We start from the raw sequence: 21,313 nt of genomic DNA on the forward strand, positions 1-21,313 counted from the left end.
GTTCATGGCGGATCAGGCGCCTGTAAGTGTGTTTAGTGGGGGTCCGAGGGACGTTGCTCTCGCACGTGGGGAGCGCGTCTCGGTGGAGGACCCCATGTGGAATAATAATGTGCCTTTTTCGTCGCCAGATTCCTGGGTGGATGTCTCAGGCGCTTCGGCTGCGGAAGGTGCCGTCGGTAGAGAGGATTCCCCGCAAGAAGATCCGCTGGCATGGGGTGTACCAAGGACTCCGCTGAGGTCTCCGTTGGATATGGAGGAGGGCCTGAGCGAGTCCTTCCCCTTCATGGCTCATCTGTCATCGTTGGTGCCGCCTACGTCAGCAGTTCCGGAGAGTTTTCTGCAGCCTTCTACGTCCGGAGTACGACGTAGTCCCAAGAAGCCTCCGTCCGGTACGCAGTCGAGGTACCCAGGCAAGTCAGACTCGTCGGTGCAAGATTCGTCGGGCTCGTCGAGTGAGGAATGTCGGAGGAGACATAGGAGGAAGAGAGATCGATCTGTGAGGAGGAACTCCCCTTCGGGGTCTCCCAAAGGATCTAAAGACAGGAGAGGAAGCTCTCGTTCACCTCCAAGTAAGAGCAGGAGACCTAGTTCTCTGCAAGGAACATGGGTCTTCATTCCAGACAACAAGCGGAGGGACCTGACAAAGACCTCAAGCTTGATAGCCAAGCGAGCAGGAGACAGTCCTCCTAGAAGGGCCTCCAATAGTCTCGTTATGGCGTCAGCCGATGAGCGGAGGGCCTCGTCTAGTAGGCATAAGTCCCGTCCTAGAGCCACTCAATCCGCCCAGCGGAGGGAGTCGTCTCCTAGGATGGTCAGCCTCGACAGGTCTCCCCATCGAGATGATAGACGAGGACGAGCTCCTCCGTCGAACTATTTCACGGAGGAGCCCGTCCTTTCGTCGAGGGACTCGAGGAAGAAGGAGCCTGCTGGCGAAGAGGACAGGAAGAACTGAGGGTCCCGTCCAAGCGGAGGTGCCCGTGATCACGCCTCTCCCCAGCGTAGGACGGAGGAAGTGGACGACGAGACTACGTTGCCGACGGAGGACTCTGCCTATAGGAGGGTGATCTCCTTGATCAGAGGCTACAACAATTTGGTGGAGCCCGTCCCACAAGAGGAGGAAGTGTGGACCTCCGGGTTAAACAAGTTCTTAGCAGCACCCGCTCAGAAGAAATCCTCGTTAGCCCTTCCGGAGGCCAGAGATGTGGGGGTAGGCAGAATCCACATTGACAAGGTTATAGCCTGCAATAGTGACTCTAGTAAAAGCTATAGTGCGGCTAAACTCTTGCAGGGACTTAAGTCTCAAAGCAAATATTATACGTTGGAAGGGAGACCGCATGGGGCAAGCAAGATGGAGGAGGCCCTGGACATCCTATGCCAAGGCTACTCCAACGAAAGGGCGTCATCGGCTCCCACCTTCTTCTCCCAGTCCGAGTCCGTGATGATGGAGGAGATGTCAAAGGACCTGGTCAACGTCGCCTCGTGGTTTGATTGGTGGGCCATCACCTTTGTGGGCACTCAGATTCCAACAGACTCGATGGAGCCGGCCAAACGTGAGGCTCTGAACGAGTTGTTGGGATCAGGTAGCCGTGCCCAGAAGTTTGTGACGTTCCAGTCCTTGGCTCTCTCCGCGAACTGGGTACTGAGGAGAAGAGACGCTTTGGTTAAGAACCTGCCAGTGAAAATCCCCGACAGGGAAGTTAGAGCCCTGCGGAACATCTCCGTATGGGAAGAACACCTTATCCCAACTAAAAAGGCAGAAGAGCTGGCGGAAAAGATGTTTAAAAAGAGGGAATTTGCCGTACATAAGCCACAGTTGGTGAGACGACCCGTATTCAGGAGACCTGTGGCAGAAGCGCCCTCGACTTCGCGATCTGCCCCAACGCAAGGAAGGCGAGAACCTTCCTCAGGACAATGGTCCCAATCAGTGAATCCCTCCCGAAGAGGACCTTCGTCAACTCCTCCAACCTACAGGAGTGCGTACTCATCCTCCAGAAGAGAACGGGCAGGCCGGTCAGCCCGTAGAAGATAAGGCGAGAGGCCCCCCTCCCCTGCCCAAGCCTCAGGTAGGGGGATGCCTCAGACTCTCTTGGCAAGCATGGAAGCTCCACGGAGCAGATCCGTGGACAGTAACGGTATTGAAGGAAGGCTACAGGATTCCATTTCTGGAAGACCCGCCTCTGCTGATTCCAGCAAGTCAGGCGGACTGGTTGGTTCCCATGGACCCGGCGAAAAGGACAGCACTGGACGAAGAAGTTTCCACAATGTTGCAGAAAGGAGCCTTGGAGACAGTGAATTTTCCGGGTCCAGGGTTCTACAGTCGCCTGTTCTTGCTAGAGAAAGCGACAGGAGGGTGGAGACCAGTAATAGACCTGTCAGCCCTCAACAAGTATATTCGGAAGACCACCTTCAAAATGGACACCCCAAGAACAGTCATGGCGTCCTTGAGGGCGGGAGACTTTATGATATCCATAGACCTCAAGGACGCCTATTTCCAGATTCCTATTCACCCAGCAAGCAGGAAGTTTCTCCGGGTGAAGTGGGGTGCCCAGGTTTTGCAATTCAAGGCCCTGTGCTTCGGACTTTCCACGGCGCCCCAGGTATTCACAAGGGTGTTTACGACAGTCTCCGTATGGGCCCACGAACGGAGGATTCGTCTAATCCGATACCTGGACGACTGGTTACTCCTTTCGTCCTCAAAGGAAGTCTTGAAGCAACAGGGCGAAGACCTTCTGCAATTATGCAAAAATCTGGCCATCACAGTCAACCTGGAGAAATCTCAGTTGATCCCGACCAACAAGATGACTTACTTGGGAATAATGCTGGATTCATTACAGGTCAAGGCTTTTCCATCTATAGACAGGCTGAACAACCTGGACCAAGTTCTCCGTCCCTTCCTTCTAGGACATCCCAGAAGGGCGAAGGATTGGCAGAGGTTGGTAGGACATCTGATGTCCCTAGAGAATCTAGTTCTACACGGGAGGCAGAACCTAAGATTAGTTCAATGGAATCTAAAAGAGAATTGGAACCAGAGAATTTCCTCAGACAAAGTTGTTCCAGTTCTTCAGGAAACCAGGCAAGCTCTAGAGTGGTGGCAGGATCGGACACACACTCTAAAAGGGATGCCATTGTCCGCCGAACCTCCGGAAATCCTTCTGTTTACGGACGCATCGAAGGAGGGATTGGGTGCACATCTTCAGGAAAAGACAGCGAAGGGAAGACGGACAGAAAAGGAAAAATCCCTACACATCAATGTCCTGGAGATGAGGGCGGTCCAAGAAGCCTGCAAACACTTCACAAAGGATCTGAAAGGGAACTCAGTGGCTCTGATGTCGGACAATGCAACCGTGGTGGCATATGTAAAGAAGGAGGGAGGACTGAAGTCGAAGGAGTTGTGCAATCTTGCCCTACAAGTCCTGAAGTGGGCAGAAAAGGAGGAAGTCAACCTGACGGCAAGATTCATTCCGGGGAAGAAGAACGTCCTGGCAGACGGCCTCAGCAGAGTGGGACAAGTAGTGGCAACAGAGTGGTCCCTGCATCCACAAGTGGCAAGCTACGTCATTCAGATGTGGGGATCCCCGGTAATGGATCTGTTCGCAACAAGGTTGAACGCGCAACTCCCCGTATTCTGTTCTCCTGTCCCAGACCCGAAAGCAGCAATGGAGGACGCCTTTCAACACAGGTGGGACGGTCTCGACGTCTATGCCTTCCCACCCTTCTCCCTGATAAGACAAGTCCTCAACAGGGTGAGGACGGCAATCAACCTAAAGATGACTTTGGTAGTGCCTTGGTGGCCGGAGAGAGAGTGGTTCGCAGACCTAAAAAGCCTCGCCATTCTCCCTCCGTGGCCTCTCCCCGACAAGCCAGACCTCCTGAGGCAGCCACACTTTCAGAGGTTTCACGAAAACCCGCAATCCCTTCGTCTTCACGCCTGGAGGTTATCCAGTGCCTCCTGAAAGGACAAGGGTACTCGTCTAAGACAGCTAAGAGGATGTCCCTTTACTTAAGAAAATATTCCACGGCTGTCTACCAATCCAAATGGACGTTGTTCGTTAAGTGGTGCAAGGCCAAGAGGATAGAACCCTTAGAAGCATCAGTTCCCATGATAGCAGATTTCCTGGTCCATCTCAGGGATAAGATGGCCATGTCAGTCCCAGCGGTTAAAGGAGTTCGAGCCGCCCTTGGTCAAGTATTCCTCTTGAAGGGAATAGATTTAGGATCTTCCAGACATATTTCCATGCTCATCAAGGCCTTCGAACAAGCATGTCCTCCTTCTTCCCCTGGAATCCCGAGTTGTGACCTGGCTAGGGTGCTAGATACGCTCCGTAAACCACCCTTTGAACCCTTAAAAGACATCGTGGACAAGAATCTCACGTTCAAAGCAGTCTTCCTGTTAGCGTTGGCCTCAGCTAAGAGGGTGGGCGAGCTACATGGGTTGTCGTATGAAGTAGAGCACTCTAGAGGGTGGAAGGAGATCATCTTTAAGTTTGTCACCTCCTTCGTTGCCAAGACCCAGAACCCTTCCGTTTGGGATCCTAGGTTTGAAAGTTTTACGGTCCCAGCAATTCCTAACTCGGGTAATCAGGAGGACTTGAAATTGCGCCCTGTCAGGGTGATTAGGAAATATCTTAAAAGAACGGAGAGGATCCGTCCGACTATTAAGAACCTCTTCGTATCCTGGGGTAAAACTAAAAAGAACATATCCAAGAATACTGTTTCTTTTTGGTTCAGACAAGTAATTATTCAAGCTTATTCAGGCGAGGGGCTTACAGTACCAGGAAAGCCCAGGGCTCATGATGTTAGGGGCCTAAGCACCTCTCTAGCGTTTGAAAAGAACATGTCGGTAGCTCAGGTTCTTCGAGCAGGAACTTGGTCTAATCAGTCGACATTCACCGCTCACTATCTCAAGGATTGTACGAGGAAGTCTCTGGATGGATTTTCGATCGGGCCAGTCATCTCAGTGCTCCATCCAGTTTGACGGCTTAAGCCCCAGGTTCAATCGCGAATCACAAATGCTCTAGACACATACATACATACATATACCAAAGGCACTTCCCCCAATTTTGGGGGGTAGCCGACAACAACAAGAAACAAAACAAAAAGGGGACCTCTACTCTCTACGTTCCTCCAGCCTAACCAGGGACTCAGCCGAGTTCAGCTGGTACTGCTAGGGTGCCACAGCCCAACCTCCCACATTTCCACCACAGATGAAGCTTCATACTGCTGAGTCCCCTACTGCTGCCACCTCCGCGGTCATCTAAGGCACCGGAGGAAGCAGCAGGGCCTACCGGAACTGCGTCACAATCGCTCGCCATTCATTCCTATTTCTAGCACGCTCTCTTGCCTCTCTCACATCTATCCTCCTATCACCCAGAGCTTTCTTCACACCATCCATCCACCCAAACCTTGGCCTTCCTCTTGTACTTCTCCCATCAACTCTTGCATTCATCACCTTCTTTAGCAGACAGCCATTTTCCATTCTCTCAACATGGCCAAACCACCTCAACACATTCATATCCACTCTAGCCGCTAACTCATTTCTTACACCCGTTCTCACCCTCACCACTTCGTTCCTAACCCTATCTACTCGAGATACACCAGCCATACTCCTCAGACACTTCATCTCAAACACATTCAATTTCTGTCTCTCCATCACTTTCATTCCCCACAACTCCGATCCATACATCACAGTTGGTACAATCACTTTCTCATATAGAACTCTCTTTACATTCATGCCCAATCCTCTATTTTTTACTACTCCCTTAACTGCCCCCAACACTTTGCAACCTTCATTCACTCTCTGACGTACATCTGCTTCCACTCCACCATTTGCTGCAACAACAGACCCCAAGTACTTAAACTGATCCACCTCCTCAAGTAACTCTCCATTCAACATGACATTCAACCTTGCACCACCTTCCCTTCTCGTACATCTCATAACCTTACTCTTACCCACATTAACTCTCAACTTCCTTCTCTCACACACCCTTCCAAATTCTGTCACTAGTCGGTCAAGCTTCTCTTCTGTGTCTGCTACCAGTACAGTATCATCCGCAAACAACAACTGATTTACCTCCCATTCATGATCATTCTCGCCTACCAGTTTTAATCCTCGTCCAAGCCCTCTAGCATTCACCTCTCTCACCACTCCATCAACATACAAGTTAAACAACCACGGCGACATCACACATCCCTGTCTCAGCCCCACTCTCACCGGCAACCAATCGCTCACCTCATTTCCTATTCTAACACATGCTTTACTACCTGTGTAGAAACTTTTCACTGCTTGCAACAACCTTCCACCAACTCCATATAACCTCATCACATTCCACATTGCTCCCCTATCAACTCTATCATATGCTTTCTCCAGATCCATAAACGCAACATACACCTCCTTACCTTTTGCTAAATATTTCTCGCATATCTGCCTAACTGTAAAAATCTGATTCATACAACCCCTACCTCTTCTAAAACCACCCTGTACTTCAAAGATTGCATTCTCTGTTTTATCCTTAATCCTATTAATCAGTATTCTACCATACACTTTTCCAACTACACTCAACAAACTAATACCTCTTGAATTACAACACTCATGCACATCTCCCTTACCCTTATATAGTGGTACAATACATGCACAGACCCAATCTACTGGTACCATTGACAACACAAAACACACATTAAACAATCTCACCAACCATTCAAGTACAGTCACACCCCCTTCCTTCAACATCTCAGCTTTCACACCATCCATACCCGATGCTTTTCCTACTCTCGTTTCATCTAGTGCTCTCCTCACTTCCTCTATTGTAATCTCTCTCTCATTTTCATCTCCCATCACTGGCACCTCAACACCTGGAACCGCAATTATATCTGCCTCCCTATCATCCTCAACATTCAGCAAACTTTCTAAATATTCCGCCCACCTTTTCCTTGCCTCCTCTCCTTTTAACAACCTTCCATTTCCATCTTTCACTGTCTCTTCAATTCTTGCGCCGGCCTTCCTTACTCTCTTCACTTCTTTCCAAAACTTCTTCTTATTCTCCTCATATGACTGACCCAGTCCCTGACCCCACCTCAGGTCAGCTGCCCTCTTTGCCTCACGTACCTTGTGCTTTACTTCCACCTTTTGCTCTCTATATTTTTCATACTTCTCTATACTATTACTCTGCAGCCATTCTTCAAAAGCCCTCTTTTTCTCTTCCACTTTTACCTTCACTCCTTCATTCCACCATTCACTGCCCTTCCTCATGCTGCCTCCAACAACCTTCTTGCCACATACATCACTTGCAATCCCAACAAAATTTTCTTTTGCTAACTTCCACTCCTCCTCTAAATTACCAGTTTCTCTTACTCTCACCTCGTCATATGCCATTTTCAACCTTTCCTGATATTTACTTTTTACTCCCGGTTTTATTAGCTCTTCAACCCTCACTAGCTCCCTTTTACATCCACCTACTCTATTCCCCCAGTCTTTTGCTACAACTAATTTTCCTTCCACCAAAAAATGATCAGACATACCGTTAGCCATACCCCTAAACAGGTGCACGTCTTTCAATCTTCCAAACATTCTTTTAGTTATCAACACATAATCCATTAATGCCCTTTCTACTACTCTTCCATTTGCCACTCTTACCCATGTATACTTATTTTTATCTTTCTTTTTAAAAAAAAAAAAGCTAGCACTTATTACCATCTCTTGTTCAACACACATATCTACCAGTCTCTCACCACTCTCATTTTCACCTGGTATGCCATATTTCCCAATGACACCTTCTACCTCTCCAGCACCCACTCTAGCATTTAAGTCACCCATAACAACTACATAATTCCTTCTACCCAGTCCTTCTACACACCTAGTTAATTCATTCCAGAACTCATTCCGCTCTTCTTCACTTTTCTCACTACCTGGCCCATACGCACTGACAAACGCCCAACATTCCCTACCCAACCTAACCCTTACCCACATTAACCTAGATGATATCTCCTTCCATTCCACTACTTTACCTGTCATCCATTCACTCAACAATAAAGCCATACCCTCTCTCGCTCTTCCCCTTTCAATCCCAGACACTCTACCAGACATTTCACCAAACATCACTTCACCCTTTCCTTTCATCTTTGTCTCACACAAGCCCAATACATCCATCCTTCTACTTCTAAACATACTTCCAATCTCACATCTTTTACTCTCTATCGTACTACATCCACGCACATTCAAACACCCCAAAACTAGAGTGCGGGGAGCAGTCACTCTCCCCCCAGCTCCATCTCTTTGTTGCTGTCTCACAGGATACTTTTACAGGAGAGGGGGTTCCCAGCCCCCTCGTCCCGTCCCTTTTAGTCGCCTCTTACGACACGCAGGGATAACGTTGGCGCTATTCTAATTGTTTTATGCCCCCGCTGCCACAGGGGGCTCTAGACACAAGTATGATTATCTTTGGTTTTCTCCTTCTTTCCCTTTTCTCGTACTATCAGTCATCCTCGGATCTTATACACAATAGACAAGTCTCAAGAGTCGCCAATATTCATCTAGCACAACAAGGAATATTTGAAGGGTAAGTGTTATTTACACACTTAATGAGTCCTTTGTGTAGTTTATCCTACTTACCATCGGGGTCTATGTATGGGAGGCACTCCCACCTCCTAAAGTGTAAGTCTCCCAAGAAAGTGTTTCGAGGTAAGTCTCTGTGTCGGAACAAACTACAAATTTTTAGTAATTTGTATTTTTCCTAACATACTTACCGAGAAACACTTTCGGGTCATGCCCCCCCCCAACCGTCCCCCAGTTGCCTCACTGTTCTTGAGTATTGTCCCTTACTTAAAACTTACTGAAGAAGACGACCTGGCTAACATGTGGCCTACCCTGGGCATTGCTCTTGGGTCACGTTTTCCCCCGGTAGGCCTACCACTATAGAAAATGGGAGTAGGGTAAACTACACAAAACTCTGGTCGTTTGAGAGGAGGTTCCAGTAACTCCTAAGAAAGTGATTCTCGGTAAGTATGTTAGGAAAAATACAAATTACTAAAAAATTTTTATTTTTCCTGCTCTTCTAGTGGAGAGCAATTGCTGCCAAATTTCTAATGCTGAGAGAATTATCTCTCAACATAATACTCATGTGACAGAATATAAGTAAACAATGAAAACCACGCCGGGATAACCGGACAGAAAATGTCTCGTAGGAATGTACAATTCGACGGTGTTTAGCCACCTACCTGCCTGTCGGAATGAAATTGGTTCGTATAAAGGCCGATTCACACGACCCGTTTTCTTTCCGATAGGCTGGCCGGTGGCGAAACACCATCGAAATGTTATATATTCACACGAGACGTTCCCTGTCCGTTTACCCTGGCACGGTTTTTATTGTCTACTTAGATTCTGTCACGTGAGTATCATGGGAGGTAATTCTCTCAGCATTAGAAATTTGGCAGCAACTGCTCTTCTACTAGAAGAGGAGGAGGAAGAGATTCCGATGAAAAAGGAAAAGGATATTGGTACATCAGTCATTAAAGAAAATAAAGAGGGAGGGAGAGTTCTGGACACAGTATAAAGAACTGGCAGATGATGAAGTGAAATTTTTTTTTCACTATTTCAGAATGTCAAAAGAAAAGTTTATCTGTTTGCTACAAAAGATGGAAATGAGCCTACCCAGGAAGAAAACAAATTGCCAAGAAGCTATATCTCCAAAGGAAAGACTTGCAGCTGGCTTAAGGTAAAACATTGCAAACAATAAAAGAATTTCATTAAGGTAAATAATTCACAATAGGGGATGAAACTTCATTAAAACGAAAATTTATCCTTGCTCTCATCTCTGAAAACAAATTTTCTTACTTCACAAAGAATATTTTTCATCATGTCAAACAACTCATACCCTCACACAAGTTCAATTGACTTCTCATCCATGGTGTCAACTGTCAACGATGAACTAACTGTACACTGTATGACTCAATAAGGAAAAGTCAAGGTTGCAGGTCACGAAAACGAACGGGTACGATACGGGTCCTCGTTCACATGAAGCATCATCCACCCATTGTTTGGGTTGCTAACGGCCATCAAACCGGCCGGGGTTGCTTGGGAAGAAAGTCAAGCCGACTTGGACGGCTGACGACCGAGGGCCGCTGTTAACCTGACGGGTCATGTGAACAGTTGCATTTAAATACATGTAAAAAAGCTAGATGCCGCTTACCTTGGATAGGTATTGTTATTTGTCTACCTTGAATAGGTATCATGGGTCAACCTCGACCCGAGGTCCAAAAAAATTTCATAAAAAAATCCTTCACAAATCAATTCACAACCCTTTAATAGCAAAGAAAACTTCAATGAATATTCTAATCTTCAAAAAAGCAAATAAAAGCCAAGTCCAAAATGTTTATTTATTACAAATAAATAAAAAAAATAAGTATAAATAAAATTGACTACAAAAAAATTCACCTAAAATCTAAATATGGAAATAAACTAAAACTATTCTAAGCACTTATTCTATGATAATTGAGCACCATTTGCTGAGATCCAGGGGGAGGGGAGGAACCAAAAGGGAACGTTTCCTGAAATGAGAAAATGGTTTAAAAAATCTATCCTCTTTTCAAAATTTTTTTGGGCTAGGTAAATGACATAGTGGCTGAAATTTTTACAGGATATTGTATTTTTATCGTACAACAAAAATGTGTAAAATAATCTGCACTTGGATATTATTTAATGTTCTATAAAGGGGCAATTTATTTTTTTTGGAGGGGGGGGGGGTGAGTTATATCATGAAATTTTTCAAGACAAATCCTTATATCCATTGCTGAGCATGGTAATTATGCATGAGAATATCGGAAATTTTATGTCAGCTTTTGTCAGATATGCTCACAAAATGGCCGCCAACCACACCACCTTGGAAGGTCAAATCTGCTACCTCTAATGGAGAAAGATATGTCAATATCAGCGAGTCATTTACGTATATAATTGTACGAGGATTTGCAGAAAAATAATATGGTAGCTAGAATGAAGTTTATAGATTATTTTACAATTGAAAAAAATAAAATGATCATAATTAAGTTATCATAAAGGTACAAACTTACAAAAACAGGAGAAATTATAAATTATATGGGGTAGAAGACATTCACAAACACTTTACAACAATCCTTTTTTATACACGCCTAAACACTACTGCATATTCGATAATTATATAAAAAATTTATATTACACAACTTACCTTAATTAGGTATTGATGGGTCGAGCTCTCTCAGAAATAGCACAAGGAAATGAGCTGGGATGAAATGCGTCCTCACCTGACTGCTGCGCACACTGAACATCGCAGGTCGATATCACTCACAACCAATACGGATGAAAAATTATGGCAAAAAAAGTTTTTTTTTTTTTTTTTTTTTTAACCTCGGGTCGTATACAAACCACCACACTTATCCAAGGTGAAAGGACGGCCCGCATGTCGGAAAGAAAACGGGTCGTGTGAATCGGCCTTAGGGCCCGGCCAGAAACGGGTCGTGTGAATCGGCCTTAGGGCCCGGCCAGACCAAGCGCGGCTAGCGGCGAGGTTAGCGGCAAGAGGTTCCAGCTGATAATTGAAACTTTAGGTATCTTATGTAGGTGGCCAGATAGGAGGCGCGGGAAGCCTCAATCCTCTGCAGTTGCCGCCAGACTATGTTTCATGTTTTAAAAAATCGCGGCGGCTTGAGCGTCTTCACCCAAGATTACGCCATTTTTCATCAGTTCCTGAAGGGGTAGAGTTCAATTGTTCGTTTCCAGCCATTACTAATCAACAATTTATTGGGAGGTGTTTCGGAGAGCAAAAATTGATTAAATAAATGGAAGTTATGGCAATCAACTGCAAATGGATGGTAATAAAATAGTGGGTAGGCCTACGCTTTTTTGTGCTTTGCAAGCTATTTAATCACCATTTAGTATATGTATATATATATATATATATATATATATATATATATATATATATATATATATATATATATATATATATATATATATATATATATATATATATATATATACACACACACACACACACATATATATATATATATATATATATATATATATATATATATATATATATATATATATATATATATATATATATATAAGGTATAGAGAAATTTCAAATGTGAAAAGAATCGTATGTATATTTAAACAATATATCTTATGCAAATGCTAGTTAATTCTGGAATGAAAGGGACAATGATTTTTCGTGAACTTTATCATATCTGAAGCAATTATAATAGCTGGTAAGAGAGAGATTGAGGTTGTCTATAGTTCGACGTTTGTTTTTTTGAGTCTGAATCCAGGAAGGATGTTCCCATTAAAGAATCTAAAGACTTGTGAAATATGCAGATATTCATTAAATCTGTCGCCGTACAAACGAGACTGGCAACAATAATTTCAAAATCCGTTTATTTTCCCTTCTCTGTTTATTAAAATCGTGAATCCAGACTCTTGTGTAATTTATAGTTCAGATTAAAATAACGATTTTCAATCGGAAGTAATTTCCTACTCAAACACCATCGTCATGTTTACGAGGAAGGCTATCAGCTGAGAGTGAGGAGGCAAGAGATGTGTGGCGGTTCCGGTGTGGCCACCCAACATTTTGTTGCTGGCTTGCCGCCCGAGTCATGCCGCTAACCTCGCCGCTCAACGCGCTTGGTCTAGCCGAGCTCTTAATCTGACATCTACAGTAACCAAGCAATAATATCTATCACACTTTCTTCTTCAAAGTGTTATAAAAATTAAAAGATAATGATAAAAGTATTTTTAGTTACGTTATAATCATTGCGTAAACGCATATAGCCACAACAACAGAAAAAAAAACAGCTGTTTTGTTTGTATTTCAATCATCATAGGATTTTTTCTACTTGCACAGTAGTTTGGAAGTATTGACTTAACATATAATATGCTCAGTATAATCATATACTTTAGTTGTATGTGTAAGTAAAATCGAAAAAAGATTAAATTTTATTTTCACAGTAAGTAAAATCGTTGGCTTTCGTTCAAATAGGACTGCCAAGAGATGGCTAGCTGGTGTTTACATTTTCTCAAATTGTAAACATTGTTAAAAGTCACAACTTCTTTTATTTTTATACTTTCTCAAACAGAAATATAGCTTATTTTATAAACTAAAAACATAAATATCCTAGTAATCATTGTTTCTTTTAAAGAATCCTGAATGAAACACAGCTTTCCAATACAACAGCTGATTTTCTCTCTCTCTCTCTCTCTCTCTCTCTCTCTCTCTCTCTCTCTCTCTCTCTCTCTCTCTCTCTCTCTCTCTCTCTTGCTTTCTTAATTTTAGCTTAAAATATCTTATTTCCTCAGCTGGCAACTGCTTTTAGATATCACACTATTGCATTCTAGAAAATTACGATTATTTAAATAGTTAATTGTGCATAATAAAACATTAATGTACTTTTGTTTTAAATTTCGGGTGTATTTTTACAATCAAGTATTGCTGACATAGTTTCCTTTTAGGTTTTTTTATAAGATCAGTTGATGTCTTATCTGCGCACTTACAAATAACAGAGTATTGTTTATACTATTTTTAAACTTAATTAAAATATTTATATACTGTAGTTAATACAGTACTACATAAGCACCAATGTTTTGTAAGCTATGATAATTTTCATAAAGTACATTTATAGCTATCATTATTATAGTCAAACTATTCGGTGGTGGCCGCTGAGATGAGCTCTTTCCTTGAAGGTATTGTGCCCGAGCGTAAACATTTAGTTAATTTTTCCTTGAAGGAATCACTCTTTAGAGACAAGTCGAAAACCTTTGAAAACAACAATAAAGGCAGACTATGAGATTAACACTTGTACAGGGGGCGAGTATCTAACTTTCCTTTACCCTTTCCTTACAACTGTACTTGCTGGCAGAAGATCGGCTACAATAATAGCTTGCTTAATTTCTTTTCTTGCTGGCACACACATACTGAATTTATATATATATATATATATATATATATATATATATATATATATATATATATATATATATATATATATATATATATATATATACACACACACATATATATATATATATATATATATATATATATATATATAAACAGTATATACATATGTATGTATATATATATATATATATATATATATATATATATATATATATATATATATATAAACGGATTTTGAGCGAAGCGAAAAATATATTTTTGGGTGAGATAGCCATGGCGTCCTGATGGAAGGTTCCTTTTTGGTAGCTTCCTTGGGTATATAACTACTAAATATTTCCAGAGAATTTAACCACAGGTTATCACAGAATTCTAACTTCTGGAGCGAGTATCCTAAAGGTTTCCCTTTAAGACATCGTATATCAACAGGGGACGCATGTATTAACGCGCCACATAGCTATCTACACCCTACATAGAGTTAACACTTCGAAGTGTAGGGGCGGAGAATAGCTGGGGAGCCGTTCCACAGCTAATCTCGTTCGTGGCTACTTTTGGTACTCGAGACGTAAACAAATGGGCGCCATTGCTAAATGACGTCACGTCCGTCCTCATCCTGAAGCCAGTTGCTTGCCGATCACCATGATACAGCAGAGCAGGGTGGGACCTGAAAAACTGGACGAAGTAGCAGGGAGGGTCCATCAGGACGCCATGGCTATCTCACCCAAAAATAGATTTTTCGCTTCGCTCAAAATCCGTTTTTTGGGCTCAAGCCATGGCGTCCTGATGGAAGAATACCAGAGAATCAATGTATCGTGGTAGATTTTCCCCTTTTAGAGTAAGTGCCGAGGGCTTTGAACAGGTTAGCATAGTAATCTTAATAGAAGAACCGTAGGGAAGAGAGCTTCCTGCCCCCCTAGCAGTGAAGTCCCCACGGGCCATGCCGAGATCAAAGTGGTCATCGAAGGGCTACTCACCTTGCTGGGAGAACCTGAAGAACTTGGAGACAAGACTGAATGGTTGGCATTCATATAGGAACATTCTCAAGGGCAGACAAGTGGTGGTTAGGCACTGTATGTTAATGGAGAATTGTCTGGTCTCTAAGATATGAAGTAAGTAAGTATTCGTGTAGGAATATTACATTGCACAGGTGAGTATATAATAAGGGTTGAAACCTTAGTAATCTTCATCAACCATAAGAGGAAGGGGATAATAAAACTATGACAGACGTGTATTTCATAGTATAAGTAGGAGCGGATTGAGACGCACAAGTAATAAAATAGAAATTTTATTTCACAATTGCAGAGTATATTAATGAAATGCAATAAATATGTAAAAGTAATTTACAACAAATTATAATGTACATAGTAATGAAAGACGTGCTCTTGAATCTGAAAGAGAATTTCAAAATTATTAGTAGGCACTCGTTCCAGAGGAACGTCAGTCTTTAAAAGTAAAACACATCATGCTCTAGGCATGCGGCACTCGTGTGACGACTATGACATTTCACCTGGGATAAGAACAGTATATGAAAAACACTAAGTGTTTTTGAAATCACTACGTATCACTCGAGGGTCAACATAGGCACCCGTAGAGTTAGAGTCCCAAGTAACTCACTGTTCTATGCAGAGTTAGGTGCAGGTTTCATAACACTACCTGTGGCTACCACAAAATGTTTGACTTCGTGCACTTGTTTCGCATAATGTTTGAAGAAAACGCGCGAAGATTTCCAGCCTGTGAAACTCTTAAGGCTTTCGAAATCCATACTCTGAAAGAAATTCAGAGACGATGCAGCTTTTCTAGGATCATGACCGGCGGGTGTACTGTCAGGATCCGCTCTGCGAATGAAATAGATGATTTTCGCTCTTAGTTGTTTCAGTGATAGTTCGCTGCCCGATGTTTCTCCTTTGAAGAGTTGGCCTCCACCAAAGTCCGAAGTTCTGCGAAGATAGACCTTGAGGCTCTCTACTGGAGATAGAGAGGCATCTTCTTTCAGGGGGCATATTCTCCAAGGGCCCCATCTTTTGGTGGGTAATTCGTTTTTGGCGAGAAACGTCGGATCCGGGAAGAGGGTAAGGTCTCCTGAGTCAGTAAACAGGATATGACCCTCTTCCCTTGATAATGCCACTATTTCGCTGACTCGGGCTCCTGAGGCAAGAGCAAAAAGAAATATAACTTTTTGAGTCAGATCCTTGAGAGGGCATGAATCATTGTCCAAGTTGGAGGCAAAATGGAGCACCTTGTCCAGAGACCAGGAGATCGGTTTTGGTGGGGGTGCTGGGCGTAGACGAGCGCATGCTTTCGGCAGTTTATTGAAGATGTCGTTGCACAGATCAATCTGGAAGGCATACATCAGTGGTCTAGTCAAGGCCGATTTGCAAGTAGAAATCGTGTTGGCTGCTAAGCCTTGTCCATGAAGGTGAATAAAGAAGGACATGCAAAAATCAATGGTGATTTCCGTAGGATTATTTGCCTTGACGAATGAGACCCATTTTCTCCAGGATGATTCGTATTGCCGTCTTGTGGATTCGGTCTTGTATTCCTCGAGGAAGTCTAGACTTTTCTTCGAGATCCCAAACCTTTTCTTCGCGGCTAGGGAGAGAAAATCATGAGATGAAGGTCCCTGACTTTCAGTGATGAAGCGAAGACAGTCGACTTCTGTACTTGCTGGGAGAGAACTGGGCCCGGGAGAGGGATCAGCGTGGGCTGCAGCTCCAGGACCATTGGGTACCAATTGCTCCGGGGCCACTTGGGAGCCACTAGGGCCGCTGTTCCTTTGAAGGTTCTCAGTTTGGAGAGGACTTTCAGTAGAAGGTTGGTGGGAGGGAACAGGTAGATCTTGGACCATCTGTTCCAGTCCAGTGACATGGCATCCACTGCCTCTGCCTTGGGGTCCTCGTACAGGGCCACGTATCGAGGAAGTTGATTGTTGTCGCTCGTTGCGAAGAGATCGATCTGAAGTTCTGGGACTTGGTGAGAGATGAAGGAGAATGATCTTGCGTCTAGAGACCATTCCGACTCTATCGGGCTTGTCCGGGATAGAGCGTCCGCCGTCACGTTGCGGAATCCTTGTGGGTGAACTGCAGACAGGTGCCACTTCTTCTTCTCTGCCAGACGGAAGATTGTCAGAAGCACCTGATTTATCTGGGGTGATCTTGAGCCTTGGCAATTGAGACATCGAACTACCACCGAGTTGTCTAGGGTTAGACGAATATGGATCGAGGGAGGCGGGGAGAGTTTCTTCAGTGTTAGAAGGACCGCCATGGCCTCCAAGATGTTGATGTGAAACGTCTTGAATAGGGGAGACCATGTGCCTTGAGCCTGTTTTTGGTGGGAGTGACCTCCCCAACCCTCCAGCGAAGCGTCCGTGTGGATGTTGAGTGATGTTGGTGGGTGTTGAAGAGGGATGGACCTTTTCAGGGCCGTTGCTTCCAACCACGGCTTTAGGAGCAGCCAAAGTCTGTTTGGGAGCCGTCTCTTGAGGTCTCTTCGAGCGATGGATTCGGAACGTCTCCAGACTCCCGCGGCATCCTTTAGCTGTGCACGAAGCACTGGGTTTGTCACTGAGGCGAACTGTAGAGAGCCTAGAACTCGTTCCTGCTGACGTCTTGAGATCCGTTTGGATTTCAGCAGTCGCTTGACAGACCCTGCTATTTCCTTCCTTTTCTTCTGGGGGATGGAAAGGCGGTGTGACTGAAGGTTCCACTGGATTCCTAACCATTGGAACTTCTGAGCTGGAGAGAGGCGAGATTTCTTCGCGTTTATCTTGAATCCCAGGTGTTCTAGTAACTGGGTGACTTTGCTGTAGGATCTTAAACAATCCTCGGGCGATGGAGCCCAGACTAGCCAGTCGTCGAGGTAGGCCATCACCTGGACGTCTTGGAGGCGGAGCTGTTGTACTATGGCGTCCGCCAGCTTTGTGAAGATCCGAGGGGCCACGTTGAGGCCGAAGGGCATGGCCCTGAAGGCGTAGCTTTTCCTTTGGAGTCGAAATCCTAGGTAGGAGGAAGCGTGGTGGTTCATTGGAACGTGCCAGTTGGCATCCGCCAGGTCTATGGAGGCCGTGTAAGAACCTTGAGGCAGAAGGGTCCTTATCTGTTGAAGAGTCAGCATCTTGAACTTGTTGTTCGCTATGAACTTGTTGAGGGGGGATAAGTCTAGAATGACTCTGAGCTTGTCGGAGTCCTTCTTGGGGACGCAAAACAGTCTCCCTTGGAACCTGGTTGACTTTACCCTCCTTATCACCTTCTTGTTCAAGAGATCTAGGACATATTCTTCCAGAAGGGGGGTTGATTGTTGGAAGAATTGCTGGAAGGTTGGGGGTGGTTGAGTCCAACTCCAGCCTAGACCCTTCTTGACGATGCTGTGTGCCCAGGGATCGAAGGTCCAACGATCCTGGAATTGGCGGAGTCTTCCTCCCACCGGAAGCACTTCATTGCTTCTGGTGTCCCGAGGGTTTACTGCCTCGGCCGCTAGCTCCCGTTCCTCCTCTGCCTCTGGAGGGACGGCGAGATGCGTCTCTGCCTGCACCTCTGCTTGAGCCTCTACCTTTGGGACGAAAGGTAGTCGTCTGTTGCTCAAAGGCAGGGGTGAAAACCGGTGACTGGGACAAGACTGGTTGGGTGACCAGTTGAAAGGTCTGCTGTGGCTGAGCAGCCACTTGGGGAGTAGCGGGTCCCGGAAACTGCCGTCTCTGTTGACGTTGCTGGGGTTTCGGCTTGGAGGATTTCCTCTTAGGTTGAGGGCCATCGTCCTGAGAGGATTTCCTCTTCTTCGACATGCCCCACTTGTGGAGAAAGTTCCTGTTGTCAGTGGCGGCCTTGTCGGTAATCTCTTTCACAAGATCAGAGGGAAAGAGGTGTTTACCCCAGCTGTTGGAGGAAATCAGCCTCCGGGGTTCGGGTCTCACTGTGGCACTTGAGAACACGAATTCACGACAGGCTCTCCGAGCCTTCATGAAGCTGTACAGGTCCTTGACCAGAGTCGCCATATGCGTCTTGGCGAGCACCATGTAGTGGTCGGGGACTCTAGTGTCACCAGCCATGACGTCAAGCTGTACTTGGAGGGACATGGATGCGGCGAACCTTTCCTTCGTGTCTTGTTCCCGACGAAGGAGATGGTCATTAAGTTTCGGGAGGTCTTCATTAAACTGAAGGTATGCTGGATATTCTTCCAGTGTCGAACATCGGGGGGAGTCACCAGGGAGAAGGGTCTGCACTCTTCCAGTGCAGGGCAAGGTTTCCCTTCTTCCACTGCCTTGTGAACCGCAGCGAAGGCCTTTTCCATAAAGGGGAGGATCGCATCATCAGGTGCGACGTAGGTAGGGTGCTTCTTGCTCAGTGCCGGAAGCTTTGAGCAGTTAAAACCCCTACTTTTAAAAGCGTTGGCCAGCATAGCCTGGGCCTTCGGGAGATCGAACACTATCACCTCCTTAGGTTCGGTCTCTTCTTTAGAGGCAGGTTCGGATCGAAGCCGGACGTAACAGTCCAGATAAGCCTCAAAGCTCGGGAAGAACTCCACTTCTTCCAGGGCAACTGAGCCGACCTTCTCGCTGATGAAGATTCTGCCCGTTGCGATGGGCATATGCTCGGCATACCTCCAAGGGTTGGCGTGCAAGCATGCCGGGAGGTCCTTAACCGAAATCCTTTTCGGCTCCTTGGAACTTCCCATGGTCCTGATGTACTCGTGTGTCTCACGGAGTTTCTTGTCCATAAGTGCTTCAAGCATACGGAACATCTCCTGGGCGGTTGGGATGGGGTCCGGGGTGGCGGAGGTAGACAGGAGAGATACTTCCGTCGGTGTAGGAGTTGGGGCGGTGGTGGAAGGCGGTGCGACCTCCTGCTCCGACTCAGTGTATTCCACTTGGTCCTCCTCATAGTCCAACTCTTCGGCCATGAGGTTCCTCTCCGTTGTCTCCGAAACCTCCGACATACGCTCCGCGTTGTCGGTATCCAGGCGACACTCGTGCATGGACTGGGCCATGACAACATCGGGTTCCACCGTGATCTGGACGGTGGGGATCTGATCCTTGGGGACCACAGAGTCTGGGGATGCCTTTGGGAACAGTAAGGCCCTCAAGTCTTCAGTGGCAAGGTACGGTCCAGTGGCGTTCTTCTGGAAGCCACGCACCCATCTGCGTAGCTTCTCCCGAGAAGCGTCCCTAACCTCCGCGGAAGGAGGGTTATTGAACACCTCGACCAGGCGTTCCTGGCAGACCGTAGTACAGTTCTGCGGGTCCCAGAACTTCAGATCACCTTTCTTGTTTGCACAAGGGTCGTGGGTCCTACACGCCGTGTGCCCATGAAAGTGCGGGCGCTTCACTGCACAGAAGCCGTGGTCGCACTTCAGTTGCTCCTCCTGTAAGAGAAAGAGAACATGAGTATGGGGGAGTCATAAGGATGACTTTTATTCTAAAGTTAAATATTAAATGATTAATCTTTAACTTAAAATTAAGTGTGATGATCAGAGAATGGGCGGAAAAGAAGGAGATAGACACATACTCCGTGTAACCCGCCCGGCTGGTTACCGTGACCTTATCCATAGACAATTTGTTGTGACCGAAGGCACAGGACAGAATTAGACATGGAATGCCAGGAAGGCAGTGGGAATTCTATTGGGAATTGTCAAGGATATAAAACTGGGACTGAGGCCACTCAGACCCTAGAATTGGGAACGTAGAAGATCCCATAGGGTAACGGTTTCCGGCAACCAGCCGTGCTAAGATACACACAGCATGCTGGAAATCTGTGATATGCAAGAAGACAGCATGGTTACTAATAGAGCGGTAAGATAATACCTATCCATTTACGTAATCAAACCATCTGGTTGCGATGTAGGGCTATCAACATGAGATGATAGCTAGTAGAAGGGGTGCAAGTCGCCTTGACGCCTCCGGAAGGCTCCGGCAGACCGACGGTACGCCGGAGGCCGCTCCAGCAGAGTTTCTGGCATTAGGGAAGACAGATATAAAAGTCAGGGGTAATACCAGGGTGGCGGCCGCCGGCACAGCGGCGGAATTCCGGCGGGGAGCGGCGGCTCCGGCAGCCGAAGGTTGCCGGCTTGGTGACAGGGACAAGGATGGTTATAGCAGAACCGGACTGCCGGCAGTGGATGCCGGCACTCCGGGGGCCGGACCGGTGGACGGACGACCGAAGCTATGAGGTAAGAGGGAAGGCCATCGGCTGGACGCCGGCGGGAGGCGGCAGTCCCCCGGCACGCGGAGGACTGGCTGCCCAGAGGGCAAGGGATAAGTCACCAAGGTAGGAGGTGGGTATCACCGACAGGGGAGGCGGCAAGGGACCGGCACCAGGATACTGAAAGAGACAGAGGGAGGGATGTAGGGGTACGGCCACGGACCCCAAGACATCCCACCTGAGTGGGTGTACCCATAATAGAGG

At 45.8% G+C, this 21,313-nt stretch overlaps 1 protein-coding gene across 8 annotated transcripts in view; it reads left to right on the forward strand.

Moving 5' to 3' along the window:
- The window catches only part of LOC137641374 (sesquipedalian-1-like), an 893,367-nt gene that overhangs the window by 375,119 nt on the left and 496,935 nt on the right, over window positions 1-21,313 (forward strand). For 5 of the 8 annotated variants that reach the window (XM_068373872.1, XM_068373871.1, XM_068373873.1 and 2 more), the window contains one exon: window positions 9,591-9,707. The exons of the other annotated variants lie outside the window; for them this stretch is intronic. In XM_068373872.1, coding sequence (XP_068229973.1) covers window positions 9,591-9,707 — 117 coding nt within the window. The remainder of the gene's footprint in view (window positions 1-9,590; window positions 9,708-21,313) is intronic. 8 annotated transcript variants of the gene reach the window in all.

The sequence above is a fragment of the Palaemon carinicauda genome, chromosome 5 (genome assembly GCF_036898095.1).
Source record: "Palaemon carinicauda isolate YSFRI2023 chromosome 5, ASM3689809v2, whole genome shotgun sequence".
NCBI lineage: Eukaryota > Metazoa > Arthropoda > Malacostraca > Decapoda > Palaemonidae > Palaemon > Palaemon carinicauda.